The sequence below is a fragment of the Megalobrama amblycephala genome, linkage group LG13 (genome assembly GCF_018812025.1).
Source record: "Megalobrama amblycephala isolate DHTTF-2021 linkage group LG13, ASM1881202v1, whole genome shotgun sequence".
Lineage (NCBI taxonomy): Eukaryota > Metazoa > Chordata > Actinopteri > Cypriniformes > Xenocyprididae > Megalobrama > Megalobrama amblycephala.
Genome location: NC_063056.1, coordinates 4,177,760 through 4,196,000, shown reverse-complemented (window position 1 = coordinate 4,196,000; position 18,241 = coordinate 4,177,760). Strand labels below are relative to the sequence as shown.

Genomic DNA, 18,241 nt, shown 5'->3' with positions numbered 1-18,241 from the left:
GGACTCAGTCAGGGTGCAAGGACCTTAAACTTTTGAGGCTTGCGCAGCTTCTCGAGGAGAAATCAAACAAATGAGCGCCGTTTTCTAAAGTCTATGAGCGCAGCACACACAAATAAACTAAACTGACATACTGCAAAATGTGGTGTTTTTATATTTATAACATTTGAATACAGTTCAGCAACATACATCACACGACCTGACGACCAAGAGAGCTGACAATTGACCATCACTTAATTTACCATCACCTCACGATTGAAAATGTGACACTGATATGACAGTTCAACAAACAAGTTAATAATATTAAGTCACTTACATTTTAGACGAAATAATGACTGTTTTGGTCTATTTTAGCAGCGAAAATAGATCCGATGAATCCAAACAAAGATCACAACATAGCGCATCTCACAGCAACACTCAATCGTGTTTTGAATGATTCAGTTTTTGAACAAATCGTTTGAGTCAAAGATTCAATGACCCATTCACAAACATCTGTCTCATTCTTGATGAATCGGCCGTTTGAACGAATTGTGAATGAACGACTCAATGACTCGCTTAATAAAACCGCTTATCACCTGCATTTGCTCTCACTATCGACAAACCAATCAAATTTGTTCAAAACTTTTTTTTTAAATCAGTCCAAACACATTTTAATTTTTATTCAGGAGTTATGTATATACAAAACTATAACTTTTTATGACAGTAGTTTAGTGATAAAAAAAAAATTGCAATTTTTTTTTTTTCCAGTTTTTTTCCCTCCCATCCTGTAGCCTACTCGCGCCATGAAGTTGTTTACTTATTGATGATTCAAACATGTAGTGGTCAGATTCAAATTCATTACATTTTACAGAGTATGATTTAGGGAATATTTGAGTGGCAGACGTCCCTGCCAGTCATTGTCCATTTCTTTTTTAAAGAACATTAACCATTATTTTCATTAATGGTAAATGTGTGACACCCTGTGCTGCCAGATTTATTGTTGTAGATTAGTAGTGCGAGCCCTGTGTGGGCCCAGTGAGGGATTCCTGGGGCTTAGTGAGGGCTACCCGTGCAGGGTGGGTGCTAAGGGGCCAACGATTTGCCAATGAGCAAATTCTCAGGGGACCTACGCTGGGGGCCCTGAGAGCAGCCTGCTGGGGCCCTTACACTAGCCCTAAGTGGGCCCATACAGGGCTAGTGCAGGCTTGTTTGTAGGGTGTGTATATATACACAGTCAACTCACCTGTGTTTTGCAACAGTTTTCAGCATTCCTCCACCACCCAGTCTCTTTGCCCAGGGGGAGTACTTTGGGTTTGGGCCAAAAAACAGAGCTCAGAAACCTCTCCTCGGATAGCAAGCCAAATACGCATACTATTTACTCTATCTGATTATTTGTAAGTGTGAACTCGTGAAACAGTTGGAGAAAAAAAAAGAGTGTTGAGTCAGCGCTGATCCACAAGTAATGTCTAGGTTACGTATGTAACCCTCATTCTCTGAAGGAGGGAACGGAGACGTTACGTCAGAACAGACTGACAAATGGGGTCTCCCCCCGAGAGCCCAACCACCTTCAAGTGTTAACAAAATGAACCAATGGTATGCCGAGTACCTTGGTCTGTGATATTTGCATCACGAGCTCCACCCCTCAGTGTGGGTATATAAGGAGCCAAGTCTTTGCTGAGGAGCCGAGCCAAACGACCCGGCTATTTCAGTGGAACAGCAATTGTGGCAAAGGGACATAATGTCTCCTAGACATTCCCTTTCAATCGGTCACGTTCGACATTACGTCAGAACAGTCTGACGAATGGGGTCCCTTACAAAAGTCCATTGCCAGTGACCTGCATAAGCGGTAGCACCCCGTCGCGAGGGTGCAAGGGGCTATACTTAACACAGAATACACTGGGTAGCATATTCAAGCTGGAAGTATGCCAAAGGTAGCCTGCTCAAAGGAGGTCTTACAAGCACATATGAACCAACATAGCGGTAAACATATGGAGAATCTCTGAAGAACCCAACCCCTGCAGGGTGGATATATTTCAACGTCAGAGCCAGCAAGAGTGGCTTGCCAAGGGAAAGACACATGCTACCACAGGAGACTTACCATGGAATACTCATGCGGCATTACCCAGAGCGGGGGATCGCAACACATGGAGGCACCTAATCTGACACAGGGGCTGACTGAATGAGCATGCACACAAGCGTAGACATAACAGTGCTGGAGGAATTCAGGGTTCCAACTGAGGAACTCACCTGAGACAATAACGGTCCGAGGAGTGGAATGGCACAGCAAGCGAATGACACCAAGCAGGTCCTAACTACTGGCCTGAAGGGACAAGTGCCCGAGAGGACACAGGCTCTACACGAAGATTATAGAATCTCGCAAATGTGTTTGGTGTCGCCCAGCCCGCAGCTCTACAGATGTCTGTTAGCGAGGCACCATGTGCCAGCGCCCAGGAGAAAGCCACACTCCTAGTAGAGTGGGCTCTCAACCCTAGGTGCTGACTATCAGTGCGTGCAGCCCCCAGGAACCAATCATCCAGCCTCGAGGGCTCGGGACAGGGTGGAGGTTCCACTCAAGCACGATGCTCTGAGCTGCTCTGAGCCGTCAGCTCGAGAAGAGGAACTAGATTGGGGTGTGGCAGTGCACTGATACTGCGGTTTGAGTCAAGATTTGGTTGCATCAGTTATCGAATAATAACCAGTAAACTAAACTGACCATTTCTTTAGGACACGTTTGACATACTGAGAACCGATGAGCTGGAGATACTGGGCATGTGTGTCTTTTTTCAGGTCAGGGGGACAAAATGCATGTTTCTTAAAGGGGTCCGGAAACTCCACGCCCCTTAGTTGTTACCGGTTACGTGTGCTTCGATGGAAATGTAAATAATGGCGTCTATATTGCTGTATCAAATTGAGCCTGAATCAGATCCAGATGAAGAGGGTCAAGCAGAACCTCTGCAATCATGGTTTTTAAAGGACGTTTATGAATGGTATTTAATTTTGTATTTGTGTCAAAGTGTTTAGATATGCTGTCACTGCTGTTTGTTAGCTTTCAATATACGGTTTTATCCTGATTAAAAGCTTTACTGTACCCGAATACATGACTGAGTAGTAGCATTTTTGTAAAGGTAGCGTTTAATTTATAGCATGAACAACTGTTTGTCTGTGAACACAGAAGTTTGTTGGTGTTTGTTGGCGTTTGTTGGAGAAGTATGCACTAGAATTTAGCTAACTGGCTAGCGAAGCAAAAACAAGTTGCTCTTTGTATCCTTTGTCCTTGATGCAACCAAAAAATAGCAACAGAACTATACATTCAAAAGACATGCACAAACAATAAAACGTACTTACAGTTTGGGGCCAATAAACAGCAGCTTCTGCTTTTAAAGAGGGAACTGCTTCATCTTTCAGTAAAAGCCTTTGTGCAAATCCAGCATTAAACTTGTGTAGATTATGGAAGCTGTCTTCAGCGGTGCATCCAGTGTAGAAAATATCACTGATTTTTATTATAATGGGTTCTATTATCTTTTGACGCGTCGCTCGCGTCCGGTGTACACAACTCTTCCGCTTCCATTATGCTGCGCCACATGGCCCACTTTGTTGCGTGTTCCCGGGGGCATTTTTTGCAGGGTTTATGATGTCACCAACCCGGGAAGAAGCTCGTTGTAGTCCAAACCAGTTGTTTTTGTAGACATAAAACTGCCATAACTTTAAAAGACAATATCTCCGTTTGCATTGAACTTTCAGCGCTGTAACTTTGCAGATACTGTTTATGTTCAAGCAGCAACATTACACACTAACTGAAGTTAAAAAAGTGAAATCGCAATGAACCACCCCTTTAAGTATTTAGAAACATCAGAAAATGTAAATAAAATAAATCATATTGGTAATATGTTTATGAATTAATTAATCCATGTTTGCGCATCAGTGCCTGTATTGGGTGCTTTTGTTGCAAAATGTAAATGTTATAAACCCAAGATGGTGATGATGATTATTATTATTTAACTTAAGTTATAATTACAAATGACTTCATTTGAATATTTCTGACATTGTGTCCTAACCAGACACGACGAGACGCCGCGACATGTGATAAAAGGTATCTTTTCCATGTTAAAAAAGTTTTTTTCATAACCAGCCGTGACGGCGACACGCGAATATTTTATTTTAGAAACAGTTTCAATTTTTCCACAACGTCATGGCTGAAACAGCAACACAAAATATGGCAATGATAATATCAGGTACTGTTTATGTGCTTTATTTAATGTTAAAAGTGTCTAACGTGAGTTTAAATATCATTCTGTGTTCCCAGCTTTTTAGTTGTAATAAAAACAACACTGATGCGATGCAACTCAGTGTGAACAAGCAAGCGTTTTCTATGACAAAGATTGGTTCAGTCACTCCGTATGTACTTTAAATAATGTTTAAATGGTGTAATATTCATGAGTTTTACTATGTCCCATTTCATTGTATCTGTTGTGCTCTTGCCGAGAGAGCCCGCCCACACTCTCTTCTGATTGGCTGTGGTGTTTGATTGATTTTATCGCTTCTCATTGTCGTGTCGCGTCTAGTGTGGGCAGTCAAATTGCTCGTCGCTGGAATCTTATCGCATCGCGTCTGGTTAGGACAGAGTATGAGTGATTTAAAGCTTGAGTCTTAAGCCCCGGGTATACTTCAGCCGTCCGCGTTCGTGCACCGTCCGCATGACGTAATTTTAGTCATGCGGAGGGCTCGCGGCTGGCCGCACACCCTGGCCGCGTGCAGGCCAAATTTCGAGACTGTGCGGACAGTCCGCGTGCAACAGCGCATGCGCAAGCATTATAGAAGAGTCCACTAGGTGGCAACACGCACAGTATTGAGCACAGTGTTCAGCCGTCAAAGAAGAGTGTGAAAAGACCGGTTTAAAAACAACACGCTTGAAAAAAGAGAAAAACACGACAATGGACAGCGAACTTGACCAGCGAAGAGATTAGAAAGTAACCACATTTGTACAATTCATATTTGAAAGAGTACAAAGACGTATTTAGGGCGGCAAATTCATGGAGGGGGATAAGTAAAATATGGGAGAGGATGCACTTCTTTTCTTCTCCGATCATGCCCAGTGAATGTCACGTTGATGACACGACTCAGTGCTGCTCTCCGATGTCTGGTAGAGCATAGAAAAAAACTGTACTGCGCATGTGACGAACGCGGTCATCCGCGCGCATCCGTGGTGTAGTATACTTTGAAAGACGCGCGGACGTGACTGCGCGCGTGACGCGTCCGGGAGCGGAAAGTGAAGTATACCCGGGGCTTTAGATCTTTCTGATTTTCATCTACCAGGATGATACAGTAGAACTGACATCATTATGTGAGGACATAAAGAACTGGTGAACCGTTTTTTTTGGGGTTTTTTTTTAAAAAACGGTTCATTGAAACGAACTGTCCGAAAGAACTTCCCATCACTACCTGAAATATAATTTTTTCCCCAGTTAAATCAATGCAATAAATGTTTGTTCAATGATATTTAGTAATTTGATGGTACTAAGTAGAGACCATCTGATATATCTGATTATATTTGGCTTTTTTTTTTTTTAAATATCAGCTGATAATTTTTTCTATTTGGCCAATGTGTCAGAAGCAGGACTTTTATTGTGACCTTGCTGAGAACATCAGCACCTGAGAAGCCATTTACACGACACCTAAAAACGTGAAACTTTTAATGCGTTTTGGCCTTTCATTAAGAAATTTCATGATTTGTGGGCCTGAAATTGCAAACTTTCGAAAACAGGTTTCAAAGTGCATATTTTTGAAAACTATACCATTATTGTCTCCATATAAACTACAATAATGTTAATGTGTGAAAACTGTGACATCATGCACATGCCTATTAGGTGTTCAGTCTGCATTTCTTTGTGCATTTTTTCGTGTGGAATTTCTTTACAAAGTGACATCGCCAACTACCGGCCTGGCATGAATAACAGTGTTTTTATTCATTTTCGTGGATTTGTATTAACAGGGATCGTTTAGACAACATTCATTGTCATCTGTATTTTGCTGTAAAAAAAACAAAAACAAAAACAAAAAATCAAAGGAAAAACTTTTCAGATTGTAGTACATCATTGTCATGTAAACATACCCTGAGAACACAGAGCTGTCCATCTTCATTAGTTTATGTGCTGCGTCTGAAATGGAATACTTCCCTACTATATATTATGTCAAAATAGTAGTATGTCCGCATACATAGTATTGGGGAAAAAAAGTAGGCGAAAAGTACCTGGATGATCAACTACTTCCAGCGAGATTCTGAAGTGCGCATACGATGGACACTTTACTATCCCATGAGGCCCTGGGTTTGGATTTATGAATGGCAGTGAAGTGACACAACTGATGCTGGTAGGTCACATGACAGTAACAACCGAATTTGATTCATACTACCCATTTTCATACTATATAGAACATTCTTTTTTTAATGGTTACAAAGTAAATTCAAATTCAAATTCAAATGTAGTACCAGTATGTGATTTCAGACTGTTAAACAATTAAAGTAAACTGTATATAAAAAAATATTATAGCGTTTGTTTTTTTATTCTTAATAGTGAGTAATAATAGAATGGCAAACATTATAATACTTTCTCATTTATGATCAACATTCAGCAAATTTGCATTTATATCATTTAAACATTTTTTTTTTTTTTTTGTCTTAATGACCAGTGAAATATGATTGTCTATATGAAAAATGTAAGGAGTAAAAGTATTACATGACAGCTCTCCATTATCTCTGATGATCTGCACGGTGAACAAATCCTCTGGCTGTGAACAGCTGAATTTCAAACTCGTATTATTTCTGAGGATCACAGAAGACTGGCACTCCTGACTTATACAAACTTCACACTGTGTGTTTATGCCAGCACTTGTATTAATGTAGATGACTGTGCCCTCTTCAACAGCAACGTTGAGCTCTGCACCCCCTGAAATGATGAAAAAACAAACTTTTATTAAGCAATCATCAAGATTTTAGGTATAACAAGAAAAGAAAAAAAAAATAGATAGATAGATAGATATTAGTGCTGTCAATCAATTAAAATATTTAATCGCAATTAATTGCATGATTGTCATGAGTTAACTCGTGATAAACCGCAACTTAATTGCACATTTTAATCTGTAATCTTTACATTTTTTTTTTTTCTGAAAGCTCAGTCGAACAGCTGATCATAGCTGTATAGGGTGGGTTTTTATTTCTCATCTCCATAAATATATCTAGTAGTAGGGCTAATGCAAGGGATAGAAATCATTTGGGGTTATCCTTTGCTTTTTTTCTTTCTTTTTTACTAAATGCTTTAAAGAACAATAACAAATGTCATCACTGTGGGGCTTTCCTTTGCTGAAACTTCCTCGTCGCCGTGGAGAGCGCAGTTCATGGTTGCATAGCAACGACAGATGCCACATGTGCGCAAGTCCATTTGAGGGTCCCACGTCACTCACTCTTATACAGTGAACGCACCATCTGCTCTTCAGATTTTCTCCCAAAGAAGCAGCAGCACCTTCGACAGAGAGAGGAGCTTGGCAGCAAATGCAACGTCTCGTTCCCTATTCAGAGAACATAGGTTTCATAGGTTCACTTGATGCTGTGTAGCTTATGGCGCAATGGGAATGATATACAACACACGCAAAGTCTTCCTTTAGCCAGACCACACTCAGCTAAGACCAAAATGACCAGTTCATACGGAAGGAACCCAGAACCAGGAGCCGCATCTAATTCTAGGTTATAAAGCCTGATAAAAGTGTGCGGAGAGGACCAACCTGCCGCCACACAAATATCTCACAAAGGAACTCCCCTTAAAAAGAGCCTGGGAAGACACAATACTCATAGTAGAGTGAGCTTTCACGCCCAGAGGTGAAGGAAGCTTCCGCACCTCATAAGCCAAAGAAATTGTGTCTCTCATCCATGGAGAGATCCTCTGCTTAAAAGTGGCGAGCCCTCTGCAGCTGGCCCCAAAGCATACAAACAATTGAGACAACTTGTGCCACTGGCCAGAGCGGTCTACATATGCCTTTAAAATCTGAACAGGGCAAAGCAAATGAAACCACTCCTCCTCAGCAGAGGAAAACGAAGGGGGACAGAAAGAGTGACGCACAACCACTTTAGAGCGGAATTACATGGACAAAACTTTGGGGACAAAACCAGGTCTGGGTTTCAAAAACACCTTCACAAGACCCAGGGCAAACTCCATGCAAGGCTCACTCACAGAAAGAGCCTGCAGATCTCCCACATGCTTGAGAGAGGCCAACGCTAACAAAAGCGCCACCTTGAGAGTCAGAATCCTGTCCGGAGCAGACTCCAAGGGTTCAAAGGGAGGCTCCAATAGTCCCTCCAAAACAATCGATAAATCCTAGGTGGGGACACTAATAGGACGTGCAGGCCTCATCACCAAGACTCAAAGACCTTCCTCTTAGAAAAATAAAGCCATCTAGTAGAAGGTGCATGAGCATTATCAATGGTCTCTCGAACATTAGCAGGAAGACAAGATGCCACTGTTGCTAGCGATTACCCCTGATCAGCCACACCCACAACCTAGGGCTGGGCGATATATCGCATGAGATTGTCACGCGCATTTTGTCAGTTAAGCCGGTTCCCTGATTACCGTTAAATCACCATCACCTGCTTTCAAATGGAGCGCCATTTAACAGACAGAGCCATAGTTCACTGACAAGCCACGCAATATCGCGCTCATTATCGAAGGCGATACATCTGCGATATGAACGCGATATTGCGTGGCTTGTCAGTGATCTACGGCTCTGTCTATTAAATCAAGCCCTGCAATGCAAGGAGGCCCACTCGCCAAACATGCTCCAAATTTGAGCCACTGTTTGGCAGTACAACATGCACTCCCAAGACCTGAGCTTCTATCTCGGCAGGAAGTCTGCTGCTACGTTCAAGTCCCTTGGAACGTGAACTGCTCTTAGCAAAAGAAACCAGTCCTGAGGCCAAAAGAGGCCTGGCAGTTTACATGGGACACTACTGCCATGTTGTCCGTTCTGACAATGACATGACAGCCCATCAGGTCAGGAAGGAAGTGATCCAGGGCCAGAGAGATGGCTCGCAACTCCAGGCAATTTATGTGCCACAAGAGAAGCTCACCCGACCAAACGCCACACTCTGATCTGCCCTCGAAGACCGCATCCCAATCAGTCAAAGAGGCGTAGGTCGTGACAACCTAGTGATGGCAGACTATGCCCATCTTGACCCCTTGAAGCAAAAAGGGGTTGTCTCTCTACCTTCAAAGTGCACAAAGGCAACCGCGCAACACTTGGCGGACGGAAGATAGACCAAGAAGGGCGGATGCCCCTGAGTTTCATCCACCACAGGAATTGTCTCATATGAAGGAGATCCCAAGACAGCACAGGAGAGGCTGCTGCCATGAGCCCCAGAAGCCTGCAACATATGTCCACCGCAACATGATGGCTGAGCCTGAAATGAGCCAAGCACGCAGGGAGACTGGAAACTCGAGCAGGGACTAGATAGGCCTGCATCGAGAGAGAATCGAGTTGGACACCCAGGAAAGAGGTCTGCTGAGGAGTTAAGACACTCTACTGAGCATTAAACCTGAGACCAAGAGACCGAAGGTGGTGAAGATGGACGTCCCTGTGATGAAACTAACTCTCTGGATTGAGCCAGAATGAGCTAGTCATCTAGGAATCCCGAGACACCTGATTGGCGGGAAAAACCTCTGAAACAGGAACCAGTCAAATCACTGGATTGGGCAAGCCAGCGCCAACCGCAGAGGTGGGAGCTTGGATGCCGACATAGACCTCTTTATGCTTCACCGGAAGGAGAAAGAAGCAAGTTCCACTATATGCAGTCGCAGAAGCAGCTTGACTAGCATGGGCCATATAAATCGCTTCTTCTGAAGAAGAAAATCTGAGGAACAGATGGCGTGTTCACTGTATAAGAGTGAGTGACATGGCGCCACGGAAGAGGCGCCCGCACCATCAGCCAATGAATTGGTGTGATTCTATACGGGTTCAGACAATCAGCACCACCCCAAGGGCGTTCTCATTGTGTCATAAGAACATTAATTTAGCTTAAGTGTTTGTATCAATAATGTGAGTCTTTTGCCCCGTGTGTCTGTGGGGTATCCATTTCGATGCCCAGTAGTCGTGGGTTAATCTTTTCCACTTCACACTCATTCATCTCAAATATAAATGTATAAAACTGTTTTTTATAAACTCGCCCTGACTACAGGGTAACACCTGTCTGATTATCATGGGTCTAGCTTTTACAATGTGGTTTGCTCACTTAGTATTTTGTTCATTTTTGGCCCACATTGCCAACTCACACATTTCTAAAAAAGTTTAAACAAAATAAACCACTTTTATGATTTATTTTCACACAAAATCTGTTGCTCCATAAATGTTCAATACATAATTTTTTTTTTCTGCAATCATACACTATAAGAATAGTGAAAAATATAGTTTTTTGACAGTTATAGCACCACCCATTGCCCGATCTCCACCAAATTTTTTGGGTGTCCTCAGAGTGTGTCCATACATACAGGTGCTGGTAATATAATTAGAATATCATCAAAAAGTTGATTTATTTTACTAATTCCATTCAAAAAGTGAAACTTGTGTAGCGTCTGGAGCAATCAAACACAATTGTAAAAGGCAATCACCCATGCAGGCCCCGTAAGGTCTGGCTCCCCCACTGAGCGCTATCACCCCATCTGCACCATGTGCTCTTTACACACATTTCAAAGACCCTTAGGAGACAGGCCACTAGAACCAGACATTGTCTATAAACTGGACTCTTTGCCATTAATTCATTGACAACCTCGTCTAAATGAATGAACATGCATTTCCCCAGTACATCGTGTCTATTATTACTGTTTGTATGTTGTTCTTTCATATGTTGTATAGTGTTAGGCATGCCTGAAAGTTGGAACTATGAGATAATGCATTTCATCTAGGTGATGTTTACTATCAAATTACTCCTTGTTTAATGACTCACATAGAATCATAGAATGCATTGTATGTTTGTTATATTTATCGGAGTATAAATGGACACAAACCTACAAACCCAGGCAAATGAACTCAATTTCAAACAAATGAAATCCCCCGCCAGAGAATTGCACCCCTCTCATTGGTCAGATTTGAAGGTGTCGACTGTCTGGAGAGTTCAAAAACCCCCCAAAAAATCACATTCAGTTAAGTTTAGTTTTAGTGCTTATGGACTTCTAGTTCTTTGCTCTGTTCCTGTTGCCTCCATTTCACTTCAACTGCAGCGACCACAAAAAAGTCAAATTAACAGTGCAAAGTTTGTCTTAATTTTCTTCATCAACGCCGAAGATATTGATCACAACTTCCACGCCAGCGGACCAAACCATCAAGGATTTTCTCCTGAGCCTGCAGATCCAGACAACTAAGGCATTTGCAAGTATCGTTTGAACACTAAATGGCAATTTAGTATTAAGACTGTGAACCCCTTTTAACAAAGGTGCTTTATTGTATTGAAACTGATGGTTCATCCAGGAATTGTTAATTTACTCTTTCCATTGTTTCATTCCCCTGTTATGATTTGGTTCAAATTCATTTCTCACTCTCTCACTGCGTGAATGGTATGTTTGTGTTTGTTAGTTTAGTTATGTGTTTGTGATGTAGTTAAAACTTGTGTGCACACTCTTGCGAGTTGATTCTGGTCTGCTTATAAAACCAATGTCTCTGATAACGATTCGATCACAGCTACATGCTAAGAAAGCGATACTCTGTGGCCACAGAAAATATCCTTTCTATAAGAGTTGATAGACAATTAATACTAAGTGTTCACTGGCCGAACAAATTGATTGTAATATTAATTCAGCTACATTAAGTTAATTTGATTAACTGATTCAAATATTTATAATTAATCATAACGAGTTATGACTAATTATTAATATTTCCCTTTTTGAGCTAAAAAAATATTGTTACACTTGTATATTATATTCATTCATTACACACAGACTGATATATTATATAAAAGATATAAAAGAGGCTGGCTGTTCACAGAGCTCTGTGTCCAAGCACATTAATAGAGAGGCGAAGGGAAGGAAAAGATGTGGTAGAAAAAAGTGTACAAGCAATAGGGATAACCGCACACTGGAGAGGATTGTGAAACAAAACCAATTCAAAAATGTGGGGGAGATTCACAAAGAGTGGACTGCAGCTGGAGTCAGTGCTTCAAGAACCACTACGCACAGACGTATGCAAGACATGGGTTTCAGCTGTCGCATTCCTTGTGTCAAGCCACTCTTGAACAACAGACAGCGTCAGAAGCAGCTAAAGACAAAAAGGACTGGACTGCTGCTGAGTGGTCCAAAGTTATGTTCTCTGATGAAAGTAAATTTTGCATTCCCTTTGGAAATCAGGGTCCCAGAGTCTGGAGGAAGAGAGGAGAGGCACACAATCCACGTTGCTTGAGGTCCAGTGTAAAGTTTCCACAGTCAGTGATGGTTTGGGGTGCCATGTCATCTGCTGGTGTTTGTCCACTGTGTTTTCTGCGGTCCAAGGTCAACGCAGCCATATACCAGGAAGTTTTAGAGCACTTCATGCTTCCTGCTGCTGACCAACTTTATGGAGATGCAGATTTCATTTTCCAACAGGACCTGGCACCTGCACACAGTGCCAAAGCTACCAGTACCTGGTTTAAGGACCATGGTATCCCTGTTCTTAATTGGCCAGCAAACTCGCCTGACCTTAACCCCACAGAAAATCTATGGGGTATTGTGAAGAGGAAGATGCGATATGCCAGACCCAACAATGCAGAAGAGCTGAAGGCCACTATCAGAGCAACCTGGGCTCTCATAACACCTGAGCAGTGCCACAGACTGATCGACTCCATGCCACGCCGCATTGCTGCAGTAATTCAGGCAAAAGGAGCCCCAACTAAGTATTGAGTGCTGTACATGCTCATACTTTTCATGTTCATACTTTTCAGTTGGCCAAGATTTCTAAAAATCCTTTCTTTGTATTGGTCTTGAGTAATATTCAAATTTTCTGAGATGCTGAATTTGGGATTTTCCTTAGTTGTCAGTTATAATCATCAAAATTAAAAGAAATAAACATTTGAAATATATCAGTCTGTGTGTAATGAATGAATATAATATACAAGTTTCACTTTTTGAATGGAATTAGTGAAATAAATCAACTTTTTGATGATATTCTAATTATATGACCAGCACCTGTATGTGTGTCAAATTTGGTGAAAATATCTGATAAGTTATAGACACTTATATTTATTAGAGCATAAAAAATGACCCATGAGCGACTTTGGATTTTTTTGCCACTTCCTATCAAAATTTTGACATTTGGGCTGTGACATATAGTTAACGAGCTATGGTTCTGTGTTTCCTGTGGTGGTTTTGTTTCAATCAGACTAATGGTTTTGAAGATGCTTTTGAGTATATTTTGCCACGCCCATTTACTAAATGACCCAGTTATAGCAACCCAAAGGGTAAAGTTCAACTTTTTTGATAATTATTGATCTAGTCCAGAGAATTGTACTGCAGTGGTTTGGCTCTGATAGAAAACCTATAGGACTAATTCGCAAACATAATCATGAATATTTAATGAACGATTTGATTGACGGCAGCGGTTCCTGAGGTTGTTCAGCATGAGGAGATCTATCAAATGATATGAATATTGTGTGTATGTGTAAAACACCACATGATTCCAGGGCTGTAAAACTCGTTAGCGCCAACTATTGACCGATTTGTGTTTTTTTTTTTTTTTTTTTTTTTGTACATTTATTCACTTCAGAACTTAATTTGTGTCAACAGACGCATTAAAATGCATGATAATTTAATTTGATCCACTCAACAACATTGTAAAGTCTTCGATTATGTAATAATGGTGTTCAGTAAAGGAGCTAAGTGAGAAAAAATTAATTCTCTAAAATTTTTCTTGGGTTAGGGTTATTATGAACAATCCAGTTCCTAAATTCCATAATTCTCCACCCTCCTTTTTAATATTAAACATATATAACCAATGTTCTTAGGTAAAACAGACATGATATCATGTAGTTCAGCTGATGTTTTAATATTTTAACACAATGAATTGAAAAACAAATTCAAAATTAACAAAAAAATATACCTGATGGTGTTAAATACTGACGTTGTTGATAAAGGTCCAGCTGGGGCCAGATATACAGTAATAATAGGGATGCAGCGATTAACTAATTTCATGATTAACTGAGATTTAAAACATTGCGGTTAATTCATCGTAAAGGCTCTGCTACACTGAGTGTTTCTGTTGCATGAAATTTTTTTGCATTTTTATCTGGAGATACTGCACTCGTTCAGGAGATGTGTAATAGGGACCCCTACTGTATAACAGTGAAAACATGGAAAGCCGGAAAAAATAGTCAATGGCATGGAAGCGTTTTCTCACAAAAGAAAACTCGTCAATAGCAGGGAAAGAGTTAAATGTGAAATACATTGCTAATATGTAGCTTATATTTCATTCCAAAGAGACAAATTTTATTTTCATTTCATTGTTTCATTATTTTTAATATCCCTGTTATAGTATTATTATTTATTGTTGTATAAATTGTATAAAATATTGTATAAAATATAAAAAAATATATATCTATGTATAAAACTTCCAGGACTATGTGTCCTACTGTGAGATCCACAATGAGCAGGAAAAAGCAAAGGGGTCCTCAGAGTTAAAGATGACCATGACATTGCCTGTTTTATTCAGAATTATAAAAATTCCTGATGGAGTTGACACAAATTGAGGACACAACTTTGATAGCCATTTTTTATGGAAAATATAATTCAAGACATCCTTTTGTATGTTTGATATATTACAGATTTGTGCATTTCAATTTAAATATATAGTTAGTTTTAAACTATAATATAGAAGTTTTAAACACTTGCAGTTTTCCACACTGTTTGGCAGTTTTACATTGTGACCTCATGCTGAGGACAGTCTACATTACATGTATTTCCCGAGTATAGAGCATGTATTTAAAACAAAATTGTTTTAAAATAAAAGCAATGAATGTCCTGAGTATCCAGATTTCCTTTAGATGTAACTTTTTAAGCATTTTTATTTCAATGAATATATTTACCTGTAACATAAAGAGGGCTTTTGTGTGCAGGACATGTTTTGCCCCTTATCTCAAGAATCAGTGATAGGCTATTTGAGATGAACACAAGTGTGAAGAGGTAAAGATTAACCCTGACTTAATGAGCATCGAAATGGATAGACTACTGTGTGTCTGTAAGTGTTGAATGTTAGAGTGGGTTTAGATGTAGATGTTACCTGTGAACTCCGAGAATGACGACTGGAAAAACCCCAAAAGAAGCGAAAAGCACGTGAACTTCCAGATTCCCATGACTTTAATATCCAATAAACTCCTTACAGTGGACTAGAATGCGCCACTGACTGCAGACATTAGTTTCACTGTTAGAAAAAAAAGGGGGAAGAAAGAAAAAGAAATCCTGGTTTGCGACAGAATTCCAGGTTAGTCATCCATGTGAATCCCTGGAGTAGCCTACTGTAACATACCTGCCACTAAAACCCGACATCGGCTGCCGTTTACAACCAGAAGCAGGAGTTAACCTATCAGTCACTTGTAGCCAGCGGGAGCAAGACAAATAATGACATGAGAGGCGAGAGCGTAGAGGACGCGGGGGACAGGGGGACGTGTTCCCCGCACTTTTTGCATGACCTGTCGTTTTATTCTTAAATAAAATGAGGCGATCTAAACATTAGGGAGCGCTCACTCTCGTGTAAAAAATGTTTCATTCATACTGGACAACAGCCGGAGGGCTCTCTCTCGCAGAAAGTCCAAAGCGGTTATGTAGAAGTAATTCAGCAGCTGAATAAAATAAAAGAATATATTTTTACAGTTTATTTTACACACTTTGTTTTTAAGTCTTCCACTTTTTTCACACAACCTTTTTGCTCTCTACAGTCAGTTTGGGTTAAAATTCTTTAAAAGGCTTATAAACACTGAATTATTACCAACATATGAAATTAAATTAAGAACATGCATCAGAAAAACTGGGAATGTTGGACAATAAATAGCCTATATGAATATAACAGCTTGATTTTGCAGTGTTGTCTAATGTCCATTAAAGCAAAAGTGTCATGTGAATTATGCGATAACGGACACAGCAATGCATCATGTAGGCTATTATAAGATCGTTATGTTTGTAGCGTGATCCATTAAAACGTAGCCTGCAATATATACTTCAGTTCAGATAGTGGAGTGATAGGCTACTATTATTACTACTCCACTAGGTCTGAAATATAATTGTTCGCTGAAAACATGATGATCTTAAATGTATTAATTATTAATTTACTATTAATAAATGTGTAAAGTTGCATAAATTGGAAATACTCAGTAGCTAGCCTAAAGTAGGCCTATGCTAACTTTACCTCAGATGAATGAATGGTTGGATTCCACAACTGGTTAAATAAAACATAGGCTATATAACACAATACAACATTTACTGTGGAGCCATACAATTTACTGATGACTTAATTAAAAAAAAAAAAAAAAAAAAAAAAAAAAAACTGTTCTTTTGCGCTTCTGATTTGGCAGTGAAATTCGCCGATTTGGATGTGAAGATGTGAAGGATTCTATGGTCCAGTTAGTATTTTCAGCTATAATGGCGGTCGCGCTACCAGAGCGCCATCTAGTGGCTGTTAGCAAAAAAAGTATCAGAGTGTCGCCTCTTGGGTTCTACTCTTTGATAAAATGCAGAAACGTATTGACTGATGAAACGTGAAGACAAACACACGATTGCGACAAGATATGGTTTATGTGTGTTTTTCAAGCAATCTCAAGGTATTTATTGACAATAAAGTACATGAATAATGCAATGCTAATTGACAACCTTTTTAATGTTTTTGAAAGTAGTCTCTTATGCTCACCATGGCTGCATTTATTTAATAAAAACAGTAATATTTCGCAATATTATTACAAATTAAAATATCTGTTTTCTATGTGAATATATTCTAATATGAGGATTTGCTTGTGGAAACCATGATACATTTGTTTTCTGGATTCTGAATAGAAAGTTCAATGAACAGCATTTATTTGCATTTATTGTCACTGTCACTTTGATAGATTTAATGCATCCTTAATGAATAAGTATTAATATCTCTCTTTTTTATCTTACCACAAAGGTTTGAATGGTATCATGGTTTCCACAATATAAAGCAGCACAACTGTTTTCAACAATGATTAATAATCAAGTGTTTCTTGAACATCAAATCATCATATTAGAATGATTTCTGAAGGATCATGTGACACTGAAGACTGGAGTAATGATGCTGAAAATTCAGCTTTGATCACAGGAATAAATTACACTTTACTACATATTCACATAGAAACATCTGTTTTAAATTGTAATACTATTCCACAATATTACTGTTTTTACTGCATTTTTTGATTAAATAAATACAGCCTTGGTGAGCAGAAGAGACATTTACAATTGTAATGTTTCCAATTTTTTATATTTACTGTATTTTCTGCCTTATTCTATGATCTTTTTTGTATTGATTTGTGTAACACTGTATAAAATCTATGAGGACTTAATGCACAATCATAAAATTGTCATAAAAATATAAGGGAAAATATTAGATATTGGTTATTGTTCAGCAGTGTATCTGATTTCTTATTAAAAGCAAATTGATTTCAAAATAAAAGCAAGAGATGAGATAAAAAAAAAAAATCTATCAAAGGTCAGATTAAAACTGCTATTAGCCTACACCCAACATTTCTGTCCCCCTCACTTCTGAAATGATGCGCCCCTGAAGAGAGGCATCGTGTGAATAATAGCAACTCATAATTATGCTTTTGATTTTAAATGAATAGATCAATTCATATAATAGTATATACTTTTATATATGTAGGATATAGGATACAACGGGGTTAAAGGATTAGTTCACTTTTAAATACACTTTTCCTGATAAATTTACTCACCCCCATGTCATCCAAGATGTTCATGTCTTTCTTTCATCAGTCGAAAAGAAATGAAGGTTTTTGAGGAAAACATTTTTTTCTCCATATAGTGGACTTCAATGGCTACCAACAGATTAAAGGTCAAAATTACAGTTTCAGTGCGGCTTCAAGGGCTTTAAACGATACCAGATGAGTAATAAGGGTCTTATCTAGCGAATCGATCGGTCATGTTCGAAGAAAAATACAACCGTTTATGCTTTATAAACAAAATATCGCCTTGAACGTACTTTCCGCTTCCGCATTCTTCATAACGCTTACGCTGAATGTCCTACGCGTTCC

The 18,241-nt window shown here is 39.5% G+C and overlaps 1 protein-coding gene across 1 annotated transcript in view; it reads right to left on the bottom strand.

The window, feature by feature from the left end:
• The window catches only part of LOC125243982 (CUB domain-containing protein 1-like), a 50,623-nt gene extending 34,820 nt beyond the window's left edge, over nt 1-15,803 (bottom strand). Inside the window, exons 1-2 of the mRNA XM_048153877.1 lie at nt 15,250-15,803; nt 6,708-6,917 (exon numbers count right to left, since the gene is read on the bottom strand). Of these exons, the coding sequence (XP_048009834.1) occupies nt 6,708-6,917; nt 15,250-15,322 (283 nt within the window). The 5' untranslated portion in view covers nt 15,323-15,803. The remainder of the gene's footprint in view (nt 1-6,707; nt 6,918-15,249) is intronic.
• Between the last annotated feature and the right edge of the window lie 2,438 nt (nt 15,804-18,241).